Consider the following 19,935-nt stretch of genomic DNA (forward strand, 5'->3'; position numbering starts at 1 on the left):
AATGGCTGGATTTGGAACAAGAATTGCCAAATCCTGCTGTCAGAGGGCGCCACTGTCGATTTAAAAATACGTTGGCGGAGTAAGAGGGAAAGAAAAAATTAAAATATATTTACATTTTACCCATTATCTTATGTACCTATACATTATTTGTATATTGTAAAACATTTGCTGCATTTGTATGGTTCATAGTTTATTTGCCAAAGTATTTATTACTTTTTTTTTTTTTTTTTTTTTTGTAATTATTATTGTATTATGTGTATATTTAATGTAAGCTATATCATTTTTAAAATACAGACCAAAAATCTGAGGAATAATTATGTTTTCCATGTATTCTACAACATATTTATTAATCCGTTATATCTAACTAGCGTGACGTCATAAATCTCGCCCGCTGGCTGATCTTTTAATAGAAGGCACTGCCTCGGTATATTTCTACCACAAGAATAGATATCAACCAGAAGCCTAACTTAGAGTTTGCGCGGGAAACATCGCCTAACCTAAAAATAGCGGTAGAACCTGTCAACGCACTGGCGTTCGCAGTTCACTTATGTTTTGCGTTTTGCTGAGGCGGTAGCTGTTCGTCCATTTCGTAAATAATGAATATTGTGTTTGTGTTGTTTTATAACTGAACGGAGCGAATAGTCTGGAATAATTATTAAATATTCAAATAAAAAAAAACATTATTTATAATAACTTCAAGGTACTGGTTCAGTTCGTGCCTCAAGAATGTGCAAAAGCCGGAGTTATGTTATGGGACGCAAAAATGTTTTTACGATACGTTTTATTGGATATTTAATAAAAAATGTTTGAGGTATTACATTCATGTGATATATGTACCAAATATGCAAAGGCACACAGTGAGTTAGATGATACATCGTTGTTTTGCCATTTACGTGCCTATGAAAATAATAAGGAGTGAAAATAATAATTTAGATATTTTTGGCAATCTTCAGATGTCACATGACAATTTTATCTTTTTGTTGTTTCTTCATTGGGAACTTGTTTTTAGTAAATATTATGAAGAATATGGGACCAGACATTTATTAGAAATATATATATACCGAAACCAATTAATTTCAAACATCCATGTACTAGTTTTCCCCTAAAATATGTAACTAAATATATCTGCTTATGAAATTGTGTATACATTAAAAAGATAAACCTTAATTTTAAAACAGCCAATAAAAAAACTAATTATGGGCATGAATAGAAATACCTACATACAGTATTCCTGATGTTAGCTTGTTTTATTTTATTTCGTTTGAGCAAATGAACACCTACCCTATCTTTACAGGATGTTTTTAAAAGCAGACCCAATTGGAAGGTAAGTATCTCAAGCGTCCTTATAAAGAACCCAAAGTTTTTAAATTTCAATGAAATCTCTTCTTATATTAAAAAAATCCGCCATATTGGATCCGCTAATTTGATTTTTTCTTCAAAAATATTATAAAAGTGTCACCGGAACTCAATACGTGTGCAACATTTCAGAAAAATTGGGATAATAGAAGTGATCAATAAAGCTGCTGCCAGATTTGGCTCATAAAGGTGGTATGGTAAGGATTAAATAAAATCGTTAATGTCTCGGCTATTTTTATACCGCGATATCTCTAATGGTTTACTAATGCAGTGTTTTTTATCGCTGGCAATAAGTTTTACATTAAAATATTACTCCATAAAATATGTTGGGACATTTGTACTAAAACAATATTACAGCATCTTAAACAAATTAGCCTTTACTTTTAACTTTAACAAACTCACCTTTTTAGGTTTAAGCGGTAGTTTATTAGCTTTGCCGGACCAGTAATTAATTCTATACTTTTCAATTTTACAGCAAAATAAATACAGCTCTGTATACATTCAACAGAAATTTAATAAATAAATCCTAATGTTCTACTAATAAATATGATAGCAGCCAATTCGTGAAACATCCACGGATTTCAACTCTGGTCATTCTAGTTGATATCTATTCACAATGTTTCTTTGCAGCCGATTCTCAGAACAACGTCGTGTCGCAGGCGACACAGTTTGACATTTCAAACAACCAATGGGAGCGTTTTAAATTTAAAATTGACAGCTGTTTGAATTTTGTACAAAATCTGATGATTGGTTCTTTTATTATCATCGCTGGCGACAGTCGCAGTTCTGAGAACAGGGCTTTAGAAAATGACTCTATGAATAGAATGACATACCATATGTCAATTTTGACATTTTTCGCATATGGTTTAATTGCTTAATTGTAACACACGGTTCATAACGACAATTTACTCGAAATAACAAGTGTGTTGTATCAATATATTCATAAAAAATGCTTTCCAAATATGCTAATGAATTTTGCCATTTCTATTTGAAAAATTGATATATTATGATTAAAATACGATTTGTAGATCTGCAATCGACCTAGACAAGACACGAAACTATTAGACGATCAAAACTATTTTCCAAGGCTCCTTAGTTAAAACTTAGTGGATTGAAAAAACTGGATTGAAATTTTAAAATAGGATATGTTTTAAGCATTATCAAAGTTGACATATGATATGTCATTCTATTCAGGTGTCATTTTCTATCGACCAGGGGTGCCACTTTTCAAAAATCCAAAAGATGTAATCATTTCGGTGAAACAGGAAGAGATAAAAACAATTGAATACGTCAATAAATCTAATTTGTAATCATATACCCACTAACATACAAATCTGTTTTTTTTTTTTTTTTAAAAAAGTTATAGGGTGCCCGGAGCCACTTTTGAAGTAGGACGACCAGGCATATTAAAAATATTGTTTCATAATGTAATATCGTTTTAAAATTCTTGTATGTTATTTTTGATTCAGAGATAATTTTAGAACAAACCGGAATATATTTTTAATAAAAACATTATTAATTATTAACAGGGTTATAATTATGATTTTGTTACAATGTAAATTATTAAATAATGTAATGTAAAGAAAAAGAGATTAGATTTTACATTTTACTAAAATATTATCTAAATAAGCTACAACAACGCCACTGACTCCTAATTGGTAAATTTAGAGTTGCCTACCGGTCGTTTTAAGACTTAAATGGATTATTTAAGTCAAATTTCTTGGAAATTTGGCGCTGGCGAACCATATTTTATGGATATATACCATATATTATAAGGACTACAAGCTAAGAAAATGCGTTAATACAGCCGGGAGATAGCGGCAACAAAGTTTCACCGCACACGTGCGACACATACTACAAGGTAATAAATGAATGAATAGGTTCCCTCGCCTCTAATCGGTGTTGTCATAATGTAAAGAACTTATCCTTAATAAAACGCAAGTCAATAGTGATATTCGAGAATATTCTGATAAATTAAAAAAAAAAAAATGATACTTTATTAAACTGTAGTATTAATATCTCAATATACGTGTATAACAAGAAAAAATATTGATAATATTAAAGACGTGACAACATAGGCTGGATGAGGAAGGCTCGGTCGACTGTACCCAGAAGTAAACATGTGTACAAAAAAGGTTGTTTGTCCGCGTTGAGATGTAAATAGTGTAATTTATGGCTTCGAGTGTCTTGAATTTGAAATTGTTGAAACTACGGCAACCTCGCATGACGCAAGCTCGACACGCCGGCGCGACAAAGGAGCAGTGAGCAGTTACAAACAGGGTTGCCTGCCACAAGCTACACGATTGTGTATTTTGCTACACATTTGCTTCCATGACTGCACAGCTACACCACAATGGCCACCAATTACTAATTTAATGGTACATATTTATTATAAAAATAATACCAAAACAATTAAATCAGCTGACAAAGCTGTTTTGCTTTAAGTTATCTAAGTTATTTAAGTTATATTTGAAGTTACATTAAAGAGGCCGCAAATTGAACTTCGTGCGAACTGATAAATATCATTTTCGGTCATTTATTGGTCGAGTCAAAAACGGTAAATAGACAGGATTGCTTAATTCCTTAAATAATAAATAACACGTACTTTGGCCAAATTCAGAGGCCAAATTTCACTGTAGTTCAGTCCACTCGTTGGCATACGGTGGGCATACGTGAATAATATTCAATCCCTATTTCACTTTTCCTCCATATCCTTAAGGGACTGCAGATTTCTATGGATTAAATTTGACCGATTAAACAGTCCTGAATTGTTCACAGTTTTTAAACAGACTTTAACCGGTCTAATTTTTCCATAAAATCGTTAGTTTCACGACACTTGTATCAGGTACGTCATTACAGTATTTGCTGTATGAGAAGAGGTAAATGGGAAATGAATATATTCCGGTGATATACAAACCAGTGGAAGTGAGACTCTTATCGAGACTCAATAATTATATACTTTAAAGATTTGGCGATTTTACGTCTTATTCTTGGTCGTATTGGATAGTTTACAATTATTGGTCATGGGTCATGGTCATGGACCCCACATTTTATGAGTTCTGCACAATCAAAATTTTTCTTGTGGCAACCCTGGTTACAAACCAGTGATGCGCGACTGTCTTGGCCGACGGATGGTTAAGCTGTTGACGGAATCGAAATACATCGAAAATTGCTTGAAAAACAAATGCAATGACTAATAATTGTTGAGTGAAACATGTATTTTCTTAGATTGAAAGTAGTTCGTAAGTGGCGGTAAGAGACAATAATTCTCAACATTTGTTATTCATTCAGAAAGGTAGTATTCAAAGTAATGTGTAATGTGTGCTTTTCGAGGTGTTTTGTAAATCAGTTGTTCAAATTGTGATGAAGCCTCTATGAAAATAATGTGTTAAAATGGGGACTGTTATTTTAGCAGTTTTTTATAGCATGTACAAGTAAAGCAGCACAATGAAATTATTTTAGTTAAGTGGTATCGAAAAGAGAACTGTCGCAGTTACATCGATCTGTCATAAGTATCTCTTTTAATGTTGGGTAAGTTTTTAATTTAACTTTTTAACTTTTAAATATTTAACTTTTAATTTATTTTATGTAATAATATCTTAAAAGTAGCAATGCATCTATGCAAACTCCTCAGGTGTTCTGATTTTATGACTTACTTTTAAACATATGCTTTCTTGTCCATATAGCAACACAGTGCGTCGAATTAACTGAAATCAGGGCTTGATCCGGGTAATTGGATGTAAGTTGTAGTAATATCACCGGCGGTTCTCAAAATGTTGGGATTATTTTTTTAAATTTTTCGAAGTTAAATAACTCGGTTATTTTTCAATTTATTTTAAAATGGTAAAGAAATATGTTTATTTTGACCAGATCTACCACCTTAAAATATCTACCACTTATTTCTGGGACACCTATGTATAAAATTCTTAAGTGACTGACTCACTGATTGTTCACGATCCTGCTCAAACCACTCAACGTAGAAGCTCAATTTTGGCATGGGTTGATTCTAGGGTTCCGAAGAAGATAATTTTCAGAATTATTCAGTTCAAGGGGTGAAACCATCCCTCAAATATACAATATTTTTATTTAAAAAACAGTCCAAGTTTTCGAAAAACGCTTAAACACGTTTTTTTTTTTTTTACATAATTTAAGATTTTTTAAAATGTATACAGGGTGTTTCGAAAATCTGGTCATTGATTAATCACGATCCTGCTTAAAGCGCTTGACGTAAAGCTGATTTTGGAAAACGGATTGGCTTTGGGGTGTAGGGTTCGATAGGAAGGGATTTTTCGAAACTCGAATTAAGGGGGTGAAACCACTTATATTAGAATATTTTTTATTTAAAACCGATGAGTTTTCGGAAGCTCTTAAAAACGTATATTTTATTTTGTTGTTTTACATATTTTAAGATTTTTAAAATTATACAGGGGTGTTTCATAAAAATATGACCATTGAGTAATCGCGATTCTACTTAAACTGCCCGGCTTGTTTTAAAGCTGATGATTTTTGACAAACGGATTGACTGTGGGGTGTAGAGATTCCATAAGGAGGGTTTCTCGATTCCAAGAGGGTGAAAATACCCCTCAAATATTACAATATTTGTTATTTAAAAACGGTTAGTCTTTCAGGAGAAAACAACTTGGACACGCATAATTTATTTTTGTTTTTACATATTTTGAATTTTTTAAAAAATCATACTGGGTGTTCAAAAGGTTATGGGTAGTGGTCCTTGCAATTCTGTAACTGCTTGGCGTAAAGTGGCTGGGTTAGGTTTGGGTGGGGTTGAACAGTTAGATTGTTTGGGTTGTTGGTATCATATTTTGTTTTTTCTCAGGCTCAAGACATAAATGTGAGAACATTTATCCAGTTTATGTTAATGGAAATTTTGAAAATTCTTTACATCTCGAGGGATGATAGAGATTGTGAAAGTTGGTATATGAAAATTTATTACCACCTGGCATAGAAGTATAATATTTTTTACAAAGTTTATGTAGTTAATAAGTCGATTATTTGATCGAACTATATATCTATTCGCTTTTTTCGTATTAGAAATCTAGATTTTCGGAAAAGCCACCACAGTTTGATGCTGTTTAGCCCTAGAAAATCTAAAAAATGTATCTTCTTCAGTTTTTAAGTACGTTTTCTCATCCATTAGATGCATTTTTAAAGCATTTTAATAAAATCAAAACAAGAAACTTAAACTGGATAAGCTAGTTAGCACAAACTTATTTTAAGAACACCGTGAATAAATAGAAATGTAAAACCAACAAAACCAACAGAAGAAGAATTAAAATCAGAAGCAGCTAATAATAATGATGTATGTAATATCCATGTGAAACAACTAAAGAAACTGACTTAAAAATCCTCTGAAAACCTTCAATATTCCCATCTTAGATTCCCATATTCTTTTTCTAGGACACTGTTGCCAATTATACTTACCAATTTGTATAATCTATATCGGTATCACGGCACATGCAAACAATATGCCATGTCTGTATCATAAAAGTACCTATTTACTATATAAAAGATCAGCTGCTAAATTTTAAATCAATTTAAAATATCAAATAAAATGATAGTAGTGCATAAAACTATTAACAAATGGATATAAAACAATTAAAGATAATTTAAAAAAAAAAAAAAAAAAAAAAAAAAATTAATATTTGAAATTAACAGCTGGAGGTACAGCTAAATACAAACTGCAAGCTGACAACAAAGATCCTATTCTTTAAGAATTTTATATTTCTGATATTTTATCATTTTAATTTAAAGTCGTCATTTTCTTTATACATGTATTGATCTTAACCGATTGTTAAAGTTTGTAAATTTCTCATACTTTACAAATAAATGTTAATATTTCCTAACATCATATAAATTATGGTTATTTGTTATTATCAGGAGAAAGCTAGCTGAAGTACATATAATATTTAATTCTCACATAAAAATTCCAAGCTGGCAATATCGCTTTGACTTTATAATCGTACGTCGGCTGCGACGGCCAGACGAGACGGCGCAGTGTATCAAAGGCAAGGTTAAATGCGAGAAAGAAGGAAAGAAATGGAAGCTTAGAGAAGGGGGTGTGCGGGAACGCATTTGAAGTCACCACGGCTGTTTGTTTGGCCGAATATTTTGCCTTCATCGACGGTATCGCCGCTCTGTCGTCGCACTTCCGAACATAGGTCTTTTTGAACACAAAATTTCCCATAAGGTGTCGCATCTGTTGTGCTACCAGTAAGCGGCAAACCTGCTTGCACTGTGTTCGCACACATAGACCCAACGCTACGGCCGACGGCCTTCGCATGCTATTTGCTACGTTGTCAATATAATTATTTTATATAATTTTCTACTGAAGTGAGGTTATGTTTTAGGGGTTCTGTGGTTTTGAATTTTTGGTTAGCTTTTCTTTGTGGAGGGTGTAAGCTGTGATTTTTATATTTTAATAATTAACTGTGATTTTGCAAAAATATTATTAGATTGGTTAGCATTTGGGTTGCTTTGGTTAGCTTTTCTTTGCGGAGGGTGTTAAGCTGTGGTTTTTAAATTTTAATAATTAACTGTGATTTTGCAAAAATATTATTAGATTGGTTAGGGTTTGGGTTGCTTTGGTTAGGTTTTCTATGGTGAGGGGTCTTTGAATAAGAAGACTAAGGAAGTAGCATAATTCTATCCATGTATTCATGCATGGTGGGCGGAAAAGCCACCATAAAAGCTCTCTAGGGTGGGGATCCTTGACAGTTCTGTTTGACGATTCATTTGACACATTTGAATTTAATTTGAAATTTTGTGGATTTGTCATGGTGGGTTCATGCTTCCGATCTTAGCCCTAACACTAACATTAGTCCTAACCCCAAGAATATGAATCAAGGTTAACGAACGCTAACGTTCATGCTCTCATTGTATCGGTCCTAACATTAGTCTTAGTCTTAACAGGTTGGGATATTTTATATTCTTAGGGCTAATGCTAATTCAAAACTGAATCGCGCATGCTCAAAGCTAAGGGTTTTAAGAATTCTCGAAATAATATCTGACATGTTGAATTTGACGGTTTATAAATGTTAATAAATCATATATTTTTTGGTCTAGAAAGTATTAATGTAAAAATTCGTTTCTCTAGTATTAGAAATAATAAAAATAATTGTAAATTTAGGTTAGTTCAAAACATATGTTTTATATGAGCGCAAGCGCTTACGAGAATATTGATTGTTTTCTTAAGACAAGTAGGAGAAGTAAGAACGGCCTTTCCTTAAGTTCTCAAGGTTAATTTCTTAGGGTTAATGTTAAGGTTAAGGTTAGGGCTAATACTCGAAGTATGAACCCACCTTAAGTCTTTACGGAGCTTATTTTATGTTATTTATCATTTATTCTACTACTGATAGTTGTATAAAGGTAGTAAATCTAGCTGGAAATTGTGGCAGAACTTAAATTAACAGTGACACTATCGCGATTTATCGAAAAAGACTCTAAAATAGTTGGTTGTGTAGCGTGCGGTAGATCTCGGCAAAAATTGAGTGAAATAATGGGAACAACTTTTCGCTAGTAAGTGACTATATAATATACATACGTGTAGTAAACCGATCATTTATGAAATTCACTTAAATTAACTAAAATATATATTTTTCTTGCATTTTAGCTTTTATTTATTACTTGTCAAAGATTAGATGTCAAAGAATTTAGATACGTTAATTTGACTTACCTGCTTCAGTAGCGTATCGGATGTTTGTGGTAATAAATACTTATTATAACTTATCTATTTTTATTAGAATTATATATTTTATAACAATTTTAATAACTACCAACATTTATTCACAACGTAAAATAAAACAACAAATTATTGAGTCTACCCCACGTCTACCCTACATCATAGTTTTACATTTTTTAAATAAAATTAGAACGACACTGATAAACCGGAATTTAAGTCGGCCATATTTGAGGCCCATCGCGGTGTACCTAAGATTTTTGACATAGAATAACTAACTGAATACGCTTTCGTCCGTACTTGAACTCATTGCTTTAAAAACTAAACTACAGTAAGTAAAAAACACTTCGACTATAACTAAATAGCGTTGCCGCGTTTCAAAAGTGCGCTATAGTGGGCGCAGTCCCTTCGCAGCCGGAAAAAATTCTCTTCCCAGCGCCGCGCCGCGCAGCGATCTAGTGGGTGACAACCATAAAATAATAAATACAAGAAGAAGTGTCAACTCAATGTTAAATTATGGAAACAGCGTGGCTGCCTGGGTAACTAATTTTCAGATATGGTGGCTGGGACATTTGACATGACATAGACATGACAATTTCAATTTTATGAAATTTATTTCCGTTTCCGGTTTTTAATGGCGGGCTGTTCAGGAGGTTTAAATGAGGGTTAATATACTTTTTACTCTTTCTAGTGGTAAATAATACAACAAAATTACTCAAAATATTTATTTGGAATTTAGAACAATGTAAATATGCAAATCAACACAATTAAAGAGCTATAATCCAATAAACTACTGTATCAATATCAAATATTTAAATAATATCAGAGATGCTGTGTTAAAGTGAATTAGTAAAGTAACAGTGCATTGACTTACAGAAACTTGAAGATAAATAAATGTTTTCACAGCTTCGCGGGCATAAAACTAAATAACTGGAAGCAGGAAAAAGGCAACCGGAACCCACACAAAACCTGAAATCAAAAAATATGTAAAAACATAAATATAGGCACATAAGACTTTGTGAATTAAATCAAACAGGACTTGAATGAAAATAAAATGAATAAAAATATGATACATATACATCTAATACCTCATTTGTATTTTAAAAATAATCTACATACATAGATTTATAGCATTATTGCTATAAAATACATAATAGGTACCTATGTGATATGTAATTACGCATTTCTGTTCATCTTGTAGAAAATTAATGTAGGCTAATAATAGTTCAATAATCATAATTTACCTTGTATAACTTGCTTTCAATTGCTCAAAATCACCGATCAGTCTTTAAAGTAGAGATACGGAAAAATCCTTGGCAAAGAATATCCCAAGATCCTTGGGTTTAAAGCTAAAAAATATAAAAACAGTTAATATATTACCTACTTTTACATATAATATGGCCCATACCTACTACACGCAGAAACGTCGATTTCATCATTTTCTTCATGTAATTAATATCATATATACTTTATTAAAGTGTTAACAAGGAACTTTATATCAAAAAACATATTTGTACTTATAAATTTCAGCCGAAATATCAGAAACAAACTTCCAATCAAATCTAAACGGCAAAAATTAAAATGGCGCCCGACCTTGCCAGAGGCCTCGGGAGCTGACGTTGACACACAGACAAAAGACAAAAGAACAGGACGCCGACGTGCATAAAAATGTTCCGTAGCAGAAATTGACAGAAATCATATAGAAATATTCAGATTTTTTCTAGGACAGTCTAGAAGGCCATGCTTTCTGCCTGGGTAGAACCGCGCCACAACTGTTTCAAAAGGAGACGTTAACTGAAATATTTACTTTACTAACCTAACATCCAGAAATAAGAAGAAGAAAGCACCATTTTGATACATAAAGATTGGTTTAATCCAGTTTAATCAGAAATCTCTATTTAATTAATATTTTTATTCAACAATGGCAAATACTTTGTCAGGAGTGTTTAGAAATTATTTATTATCCACTTCAATTTCCAGAATAAATAAATTAGGAGTTTTATCGGATTATGCCCCAGGTATTTTCTTATATAATTCATATGTATTTAAATATTTCAAATTCATTTTTAGGACTTAGGAAGCTATATGCTAAAGCTACGTTGGGCATACCTGCTTTCCAGGAGCAACGTGAGAGAATTCAACATCAGATGAAAAATATATCAGACAAATTCAGGGAAAAAATGTCAGAATATACTTCAGATGATTCCAAAAATATGATTTTTACCGAAGATTTGAAAAATATGATTTATATTTCTCAAGACGATAAGGACATAGAACTAGTCATCAAAATGATGAAGAGGTTGTTTAATACATGAGTGTGTAATCATAAGTTTGTTTTTCTTTTTTCCAGGTATAACACTCAAAATAAATCTTTGAGATTTGGTAATTTTATATTTGGACCAGTTATTATGAGACTGTTTTACATTCATAACAAGCCTGAATTGGCCTTGGAGGTAGAGAGCTTATTAAGCATTTCAATTATAAATGAAGACTTCAAGTAAATAATGTTCTAAGTGCCATAATCATTATTTCGTGATAAACATTTCAACACATTAACATAATGTCATTGGTTATGGAACTTGAAAAACTGATTTTTTCGCACTTAGCACATTATTTACTTCAAGTCTTCAAATTATATATTCAGTTTTAATTTCTAGTGCTTTAAATCTGATGAATTGTCTGTTTCCTTTGACCAGTTAATGTCTTACCAAATATTGCTAGATCTACTCTATGAAAATAAGAAATATAAGGAAATCCTGGAAGTTGCCAATATTATAAAAGCAAAACAAATTGAGGGAAGTATTACTCCCAAAAATGTCGTAGTTTTGGTATTAGCTGCATGTTATAAATTGGTAAGTAACTAAACATAAAACATATGGAATATTAATATTTTATATTACAAGAAATCCAAAGAATCTTTTGACTATGCAATAAAACTCTGGAGTGATCTTCAAAATACTGGACATCAACCTATGAGAAGGGCAGTCACATTTTGTGCTGCTTTAGCTTTGAATCAAGATCGACCAGATATAGCTTTAGAAGTGTTAAGCACATGCAAAAATCAGAATTACACTACCATTAGAAATTTAAAAATTTTGGCCCTGTGTAGTATAGGGCGAATAGAGGAAGTGATTCCTATATTAAAGAGTGTCCTTAATGAGGACACTCCATCAGGTTGGTACATAAAACCTTTATTAGTATATTTTCTTGTATTTTATGTGTGACTATTTGCAGTAATATCGCAGGTTCATACATTTAACAGAGATGTTATAGAGAGGATTAGGGAAAGTGTGAAATCATCAGATAATCCAGAAGTAGCCTTAGAATTTAACAGATTAGAAGAGGTATTCAAAAAGCAAGGAAACATTACTGAAAATGTACTATTATCATATTCTTGATTGGTCCTTTTGATAAACATTTTATTGATTTTAGACATTAGATGATCAACTTTGCTCAGAAATTCAACAGCCTCCTATTAGATCCAATAGGGACTTTGTTCCAAGACAACAGTTCCAGAATAGGCAACAACCTAATGACAGTTTTCAAACAAGACGTCCTAGTTACAGAAGGCCTGGCTTAGCAGACCTTGTCTAATTGTCTTATCGTTTAGGAAACTATGAAATTACAATAAAGAACTATATTTGAGACGTTTACTGCAAAAGTAGAAAAATCTATCCCTCTCTTTAAAGATAGGCCCCTTTTACATATTTTATATATGTTCGTACATAGATTTCTAGTGAAGAGGTAAAGAAATGTGAAAATTGAAAGTGCACTTTTACAATCTTCACATTTGTACGATCTATGTACAAATGTGAACTCAGTGGCTCATCTTTTAAGAAAATAGATTACTAATTTAGGCAAGTACACAAATCAAACTAAACCTGTTGATATCTAGAAACCTATATTTTAGTAGTTAGGCCACTCTTGCCGTAAACGCCTTATTTAATATTTAGACAAAAATATACTAAAGTAAAACTTTTATTAAATCATCAGTGAGGTTATTTAATCTATAACAATCCTATTCCCTCTTTGAACTCTTTTTGGTGGAACTTTTTTTCTGAGCTGATTTTGATTTAGGAACTGTTGGTATTTTCTTCAAAAAAATCATTAAAATATAGGCCACCAGCCCCAAAATAAATGTTGCAAAACCAATCTGCCATAAATAAGGATTTTCCTTCATTATAGTAACAGTTAAAGCTATTAAGTCATCAAAAGGCGATTTTGGCACTGGTATAGGCTCTGGCTTAGCATTTTTATACCAGTCCTGAGCAAAGACCACCAATGACTTAATTTGATAGTCTTGCTCATGGTATCTGTACATTTTCCCTTTTCTGAAAAGAATGAACACAGGCACATCAAACACATTAAACCTTCTAGCAGTTTTAGCACCAGCTGTTACCCTATTGACTCTTGCTACATTTATTCTTGATTTAAGGTGAGCCCCTACAGCTTCCCAGCGGGCTTGAAGTCTTTGACATTCTATACAATCAGTAGTATAAAACTGTACAAACCAATCACCTAAATAGTTGAAGCATTAATAAATGCTGTATAAATATATATGATACACTGTGTTTATAAATACCAGTAGTGGCACCAGTAGAAGATTGTGTTAAATGTTCAAAATTATCATCATTTAATTCTTTAACGGCTGGTTCTTTATTATTAGTAAATATATGTAAAATAGCTTCATCAGTTAAAGGACCATCATATAACAAGGGTACTCCGTGCCTAAAGAATACTATAGCAGGTTCCTTAAAAAAGGATTAATAGAGAAAATAAGTTTTCTATCAAATTAAGATTACCTTTGTTGGCGAGTATAAACGGGTCATTGTACTATCTACTAACTTAACTACCCAAGCATTAAGGCTCTCTACTAAATCTTCCCTTAATCCGGTCAGTTCGTTTTCAAAATTAACGCATTCTTCACAATATTTTTTAGAGAAAAGTGCCACAACATACTTCTCACTTCGGATTAAATTAACTAACTCGTCGTCTCGTACAACTTCTAATTCACATCGCACATTTGTTATAAATGCAAGAAACAGCAAAACGTCTACACGAAAATTCATACTTAATAGGAAATTATTTTATATAGATATTTTATTTACAAAATAAAACTTGTGAAATTGTTGGAATGTTGGAATTGGTTGGAATAAGTGTGGCAACACCGCCGTCACAAGAATAGACATCCCGCCGTCTCAGCTGTTCTCTCCCACTGCCGTTCTTTAAAAGATAAGCCTGGGGGCGGACTTTTGTTTACTTCATCAGCTGTACATACTTAGATATTGGGTTAGATTCCGTTTCATATTTTGTCGGTTGATTTTTGGTTTTAACTCTTTGATTTTTGGTATTATTTATTATTGTAGTGCAAAAAACTAATTATTTTGGTGTTTAAGTGACATAAACTACTACCAGATTTTTGTACACATGTTACACTTCTAGGTACAGTCGACCAGCTCTTCCTCATCCAGCCTATGTTGTCCACGTCTTTCATATTATCAATATTTTTTTTCTTGTTATACACATATATTGAGATATTAATACTACAGTTTAATAAAGTGTAGGTTTTAATATTCCATAGATGTATTAAATAGTCCTTATACTACTAAATTATAAGTCGGATACTGTTTAATAAGGATAAGTTCTTTACAATATGGACAACACCGATTAGAGGCGAGGGAGCCTATTCATTCATTTATTACCTTGTAGTACGTGTCGCACGTGTGCGAGTAAAGCTTTGTTGCCGCTATCTCCCCGGCTGTATTAACGCATTTTCTTAGCTTGTAGTCCTTAAGTGTTTATTTTATTGACTTTTTTCTGTTCAAAAACTATAAAATATGGTTCGCCAGTGCCAAATTCTGCAAGAAATTTGGCTTAAATAATCCATTTAAGTCTTGAAGCGACTTTTGACCAGGTAGGCAACTCTCAATTTACCCATTGGCAGTCAGTGGCGTTGTTGTAGAAAGGCGCTTATTTAGATAATATTTTAGCCCAAAATGTAAAATCTGAATTTTTTCTTTTACACATTACATTATTTACTTACTTACATTGTAAATAAAATCATAATTATAACCCTTCTGTTAATAATTAATAATGTTTTTTATTAAAAAATATATTCAGTTTATTCTAAAATTATCTTCAGAATCTAAAATAACATACAAAATTTTAAAATGATATTACATTATGAAACATTATTTTTTAATATACCGGGTCGTCTCAAAAGTCTAGCTCAACCCTACTAACTTTTTTATTTTTCAGATAAAAAAACAGATTTGTATGTTAGTAGGTATATGACATAAAATTAGGATTTATTGACGTATTCAATTGTTTTGGTCTCTTCCTGTTTCTGAAATGATTACATCTTTACGATTTTAAAGGCACCCTCGGTATATTGCTACTTTATTCGATAAAATGACACTCTGAATAGAATGACATATCATATGCCAACTTTTGACATTGTCGCTTAAAAAACATATCCTATTTTAAATTTCAATCCAGTTTTTTCAATCCCACTATGTTTTAATCAAAGGAGCCTTGGAAAATGGAGTTTGATCGTCTAATAGGTTTCGTGTCTTGTCTAGGCCGGTTAAAGATGTACAAATCGTATTTTTAATCATACATATGTCAATTTTTCAAATGGAACAAGGGTGACTCATTAGCATATTTGGAAAAAGCATTTTTTTTATGAATATATTGATACCACACACACTTGGTATTTCTTTCGAGTCAAATTGTCGTTATGAACCGCGTGTTACAATTACAATTAAACCATATGCGAAAAATGTCCAAAAGTTGACATATGATATGTCATTCTATTCAGAGTGTCATTTTCTATCGAATAAAGTAGAATATACCGAGGGCGCCGTTTAAAAATTAAAAGTTATAGTCATTTCCGGTTAAAAAGGAAGTGACCAAAAACAATTGAATGCGTCAATCAATCCTAATTTATTTCATATACTAACATACTAAATCTTGTTTTTTTATTTGAAAATATAAAAAAATTATGGGGGATGAGCCACTTTTGAGACGCACCTGGTATAATAAAGACAGTACCGAGTTAAATAAATGTAGTTTTTATTTTATCACCTTCCTTGCTTTAATGGAACAGATTTATGTTTTCTCTAATTTACATAATAAGACATCACTTAACCAGAAACAAAATTACAACAATCATATTTTTTTTTCTCTCCCTGTCGCCGATTCTATTATATCTGTGGAATAGATCCTGTTTTGATTAATATTAGGGGTTGTAAATGTTTGACTAAAATTAATAATTTATTATTAATTTCAAAAATTACCTAATTTCAATTATAAAATTTCTTCTATAACGTGTATTTTATTATTTTTATCCTTTTTGGACTCTAAATTGTTTTTTCTAAACTTATATTTAAAAAACCTGTCCTAAATCTTAATAAAATATAAAAAAGTTTAAATACGATATATTTTTAATTTAATTATAGCTTCATTAAAATAAAAAAATTACCCGGCTATGATACGGAGAGTTCAGGTGTACTTGAGAAACGAAAGTTTGTGTTGTGTTTCTCGGCAGAGTCGTCAGGGAACGACCGTTACGACAGAGACAACCTATCTATCGCTCGTGTCGCACTCGTTATAACCTAAAACTCTTACTTTTAAAACTACATAAACTACATTACATGTAGTTAATGTAGTTTATGTGTGTAGCTGATGCTAACTTATGTATCGCCGCTTTTCAAATATCAAGGGTTTGAGATTTGTGAGGTTTTAATGGGATTTGAAGCTTTAAATACATCCAGCTATTTATGAATGAGATGCCTTTCAGTCTGGCTATTTTATTTTATTTGCACTATGGTTATAACTCTTTGATTTTTGTATTATTTATTATTGTATGCAAAAAACTGATTATTTTGGTGTTTAAGTGACATAAACTACTACCAGATATATGGTAACTCTCGGTTTCGCATAAAAAAATAGAAAAATTGAAAAATTACACGTTGTGTAAGTGATTTAACCTAAAAGTGCCCATACATTTTTTACTTATCGTGATTTTTGTGTGTGTTTTTTAAGACTCTAACAATTCATCAATAAAGCTTAAGTGGAGTGTGTTTTTGGTGCTATGCTTCATCTTTGTTGTGTTCCTGGTGGAAAGGATAGTTATATTAGGCAGCCTAAAGTGTCCGGAAGAGCAAGAAAAGTGGGTACGAATTATAAATCAAGAGAATTCTATTGAAAATATCTTTAATAAATTTAAAAATAATATTCTCCCATGATGGTATTAATGAAAACTAGACAACTATGTTTATTTTATTCATATTGTGGAATCTCCACTCCAAGTGTTGTTGGTTCAGCTTCGATAGATTCAAACACGTAAGTAGGTATTATGATCTAGGGAAAAATAAAGAATATGTGTATTAAAGATCATGAAAAAGATTATTATTTTGAGTTCAAATTTTAAAAAAGATTTTTGTAAAGACAAGACTGATACAGTTTAAAAGAAGAATGTGTTTTTGTTTGATAATATATAATGTATGTATTATTTATAATACCAAATTAATATCAAATATTTAAGTGATGGCTGAATACAATATGAATAAAATAACAATAAAATTGGTATATTTGCATAATACAAAATTAAGTTTTAAGAATAAAGGTGTTACTAAAAATACTAAGAAATTCATATTTATTTGTTTTAATTGGTCTAATGTTATTTACATTTTATGTAAGAATTATACCGTATCATCGAAAAAAATCGGCGTCTAGTTGGCTTGGAAATGAACATCGATGACATGCCCTAAATAACTGTACACATAAAATAATTAACTAGAATTTTACAATCTTGGAAAATTTGATATTCTTGAATCTTGTTTCTAAATATACTAAATTTTTTGATTTTCTTGGGATTTAGGTTCGGGAAAAACGCTGATTAAGTTTTCATTTGGTTTTTCATTATTTTTATTTGGTTTAAAAAAAAAACGGTTCGGCTAACATTATAGCCTTCATCAGTGTTGTGTCATATGAAAAAAATAGTGTCGAATATAATCCAAAAAATTACATATAAAATATTCATACCACGCACATAATGTTTACTGCGTACTGCGTACTCCATAGTCAATGTAGATAATTTTAGTGTTAAGAATAATAATTTTAAAAAATATGTGGTCATGTTTTGATTAGTTTATATTAGTTTATTAATTGCAGTAAATATTATGAGGTGTGAATTATATTGTATATGTAATTTTTTGGATTATATTCGACACTATTTTTCTCATATGACACAACACTGATGAAGGCTATAGTTAGCCGAAACGTTTTTTTAAACCAAATAAAAATAATGAAAACCCAAATGAAAACTTAAATCAGCGTTTTTCCCGAACCTAAAAATCCCAAGAAAATCAAAAATTTTAGAATAATTTTACATATAAAATGCCAGCGATCTTCATTTCATAGCCATCGCTGACGCCTTTTTTAGATAATATTGTATTATTTGTAAATATAATTTTTCGAAGATTGATACTTGCAAGATATACATATAAATTTTGTGAATGCAAATAATAATACATCACTATTATTAGATATTGAATGTTTTTTGTTAAATTAGATCGATTTTCAAACCCCAAAATTTAAAATATATTTACATTTTACCCATTATGTTATGTACCTATACACTATTTGTACATCGTAAAACATTTGCTGCATTTGTATGGTTCATAGTTTATTTGCCAAAGTATTTATTACTACAAATAGGTATATATGTTGTAATTATTAACTGTATATTATGTATATTTAATGTAAACTATATCATTTTTAAAATACAAACCAAAAATCTGAGGAATAATTATGTTTTCCATGTATTCTACAACATATTTATTAATCCGTTATATCTAACTAGCGTGACGTCATAAATCTCGCCCACTGGCTGATCTTTTAATAGAAGGCACTGGCTTATACAACTTCACCATAACCTAAAAATGCACTTTTAATTTATTTATTTATCAATAAATTGTGGTTCATCCGCAATTTTTTTTTGCTTAAAATTCTTATTTAAGTGTATGCTTTCGACTGATATATTAATAAATGCCAAATTCGGAGGGTGTTATATCTGACAAGCACCATATATATTTAAGATTCAAATATTATGACATATATGTCAGTTGCCGTCTAAATCAGTGTTACCAACTCCGGGATTTTATCCCTAAATTTGGGGAGAAAAAATCTATATGGGGATTTTTTTAGAGAGTAAAATTTTTTGGGGATATTTTTCATATACGTATTACTTTTTACAAATATACTCAGCCTAATCTCCAAAAAGTGAAGCCCAAACAGTGAAAGAACAATATGGAATTCTGCATAAGTCTATTTCACCCGGATATTCATTTAACTGAGCATGCCTCACCTGAAGAAGTTTTCATTGGTCGATATTTTTAAAGGGAAGTGGTTGACTGACATTTCCTCTAACCTTCAATTTTATTTATATTTTTATTATCTATAACACATTATCATGGAGTTGGAAAAATATAAAAAAATAGTTGGAAACAATAAACTAAACAAAATCACTCTTTTACGCGCACAAATAAAAAGTAATACAAACAGAACTAAAACAACAATCAATCGGAGTTTGGCGCAATCGCAGTTCAATCCATATCCGGGTGAAATAGACTTATGCAGTTTTAATATGGAGCTGGGTTATGTTGTCTTTTTCTTACGGCACAGAAATTGCACACGGGGTTAAATAGGGAACCCTGAGTATATTTGTAAAAAGTAATACGTATATGATATTTTTAGGGATAATATTTCAATGGAATTTTACCGCTACCAAAGAGGAGATAAGACCGATACTGCTATTTTTCAAAATTAATAGGGAAGTAAAATATAAAACAAAATAATTTATTTATTTTAATCACCGAATC

At 31.2% G+C, this 19,935-nt stretch overlaps 2 protein-coding genes across 2 annotated transcripts; one reads left to right on the top strand and one right to left on the bottom strand.

Annotated features, from left to right (window-relative positions):
- The first annotated feature begins 10,675 nt into the window (after nt 1-10,675).
- LOC115884278 (pentatricopeptide repeat-containing protein 2, mitochondrial-like) lies at nt 10,676-13,041 on the top strand. Its single transcript, XM_030902812.1, has 7 exons — nt 10,676-11,067; nt 11,120-11,348; nt 11,400-11,502; nt 11,707-11,901; nt 11,953-12,223; nt 12,284-12,426; nt 12,482-13,041. Exons 1-7 carry the CDS (start codon nt 10,971-10,973, stop codon nt 12,641-12,643), a joined length of 1,200 nt encoding a protein of 399 aa, XP_030758672.1. The 5' UTR covers nt 10,676-10,970; the 3' UTR covers nt 12,644-13,041.
- Nucleotides 13,012-14,385, bottom strand: LOC115884286 (thioredoxin domain-containing protein). The gene is made up of 3 exons (XM_030902823.1): nt 13,852-14,385; nt 13,632-13,800; nt 13,012-13,567 (listed from the first exon to the last, which is right to left on the bottom strand). Exons 1-3 carry the CDS (start codon nt 14,116-14,118, stop codon nt 13,068-13,070), a joined length of 936 nt encoding a protein of 311 aa, XP_030758683.1. The 5' UTR covers nt 14,119-14,385; the 3' UTR covers nt 13,012-13,067.
- Between the last annotated feature and the right edge of the window lie 5,550 nt (nt 14,386-19,935).

The sequence above is a fragment of the Sitophilus oryzae genome, unplaced genomic scaffold, assembly GCF_002938485.1.
Source record: "Sitophilus oryzae breed Bouriz unplaced genomic scaffold, Soryzae_2.0 scaffold_111_pilon_pilon, whole genome shotgun sequence".
NCBI lineage: Eukaryota > Metazoa > Arthropoda > Insecta > Coleoptera > Curculionidae > Sitophilus > Sitophilus oryzae.

What these genes read in the sequence shown, in the direction of transcription:
- LOC115884278 (XM_030902812.1), top strand. Translation starts at nt 10,971, where the DNA reads ATGGCAAATACTTTGTCAGGAGTGTTTAGAAATTATTTATTATCCACT. An exon ending in GTCATCAAAATGATGAAGAG is followed by an intron (nt 11,349 to 11,399) that starts GTTGTTTAATAC and finishes TCTTTTTTCCAG; the next exon opens with GTATAACACTCAAAATAAAT. An exon ending in TAGCTGCATGTTATAAATTG is followed by an intron (nt 11,902 to 11,952) that starts GTAAGTAACTAA and finishes TTATATTACAAG; the next exon opens with AAATCCAAAGAATCTTTTGA.
- LOC115884286 (XM_030902823.1), bottom strand. Translation starts at nt 14,118, where the DNA reads ATGAATTTTCGTGTAGACGTTTTGCTGTTTCTTGCATTTATAACAAAT. An exon ending in GTTTATACTCGCCAACAAAG is followed by an intron (nt 13,801 to 13,851) that starts GTAATCTTAATT and finishes TCCTTTTTTAAG; the next exon opens with GAACCTGCTATAGTATTCTT. An exon ending in TTCTACTGGTGCCACTACTG is followed by an intron (nt 13,568 to 13,631) that starts GTATTTATAAAC and finishes TCAACTATTTAG; the next exon opens with GTGATTGGTTTGTACAGTTT.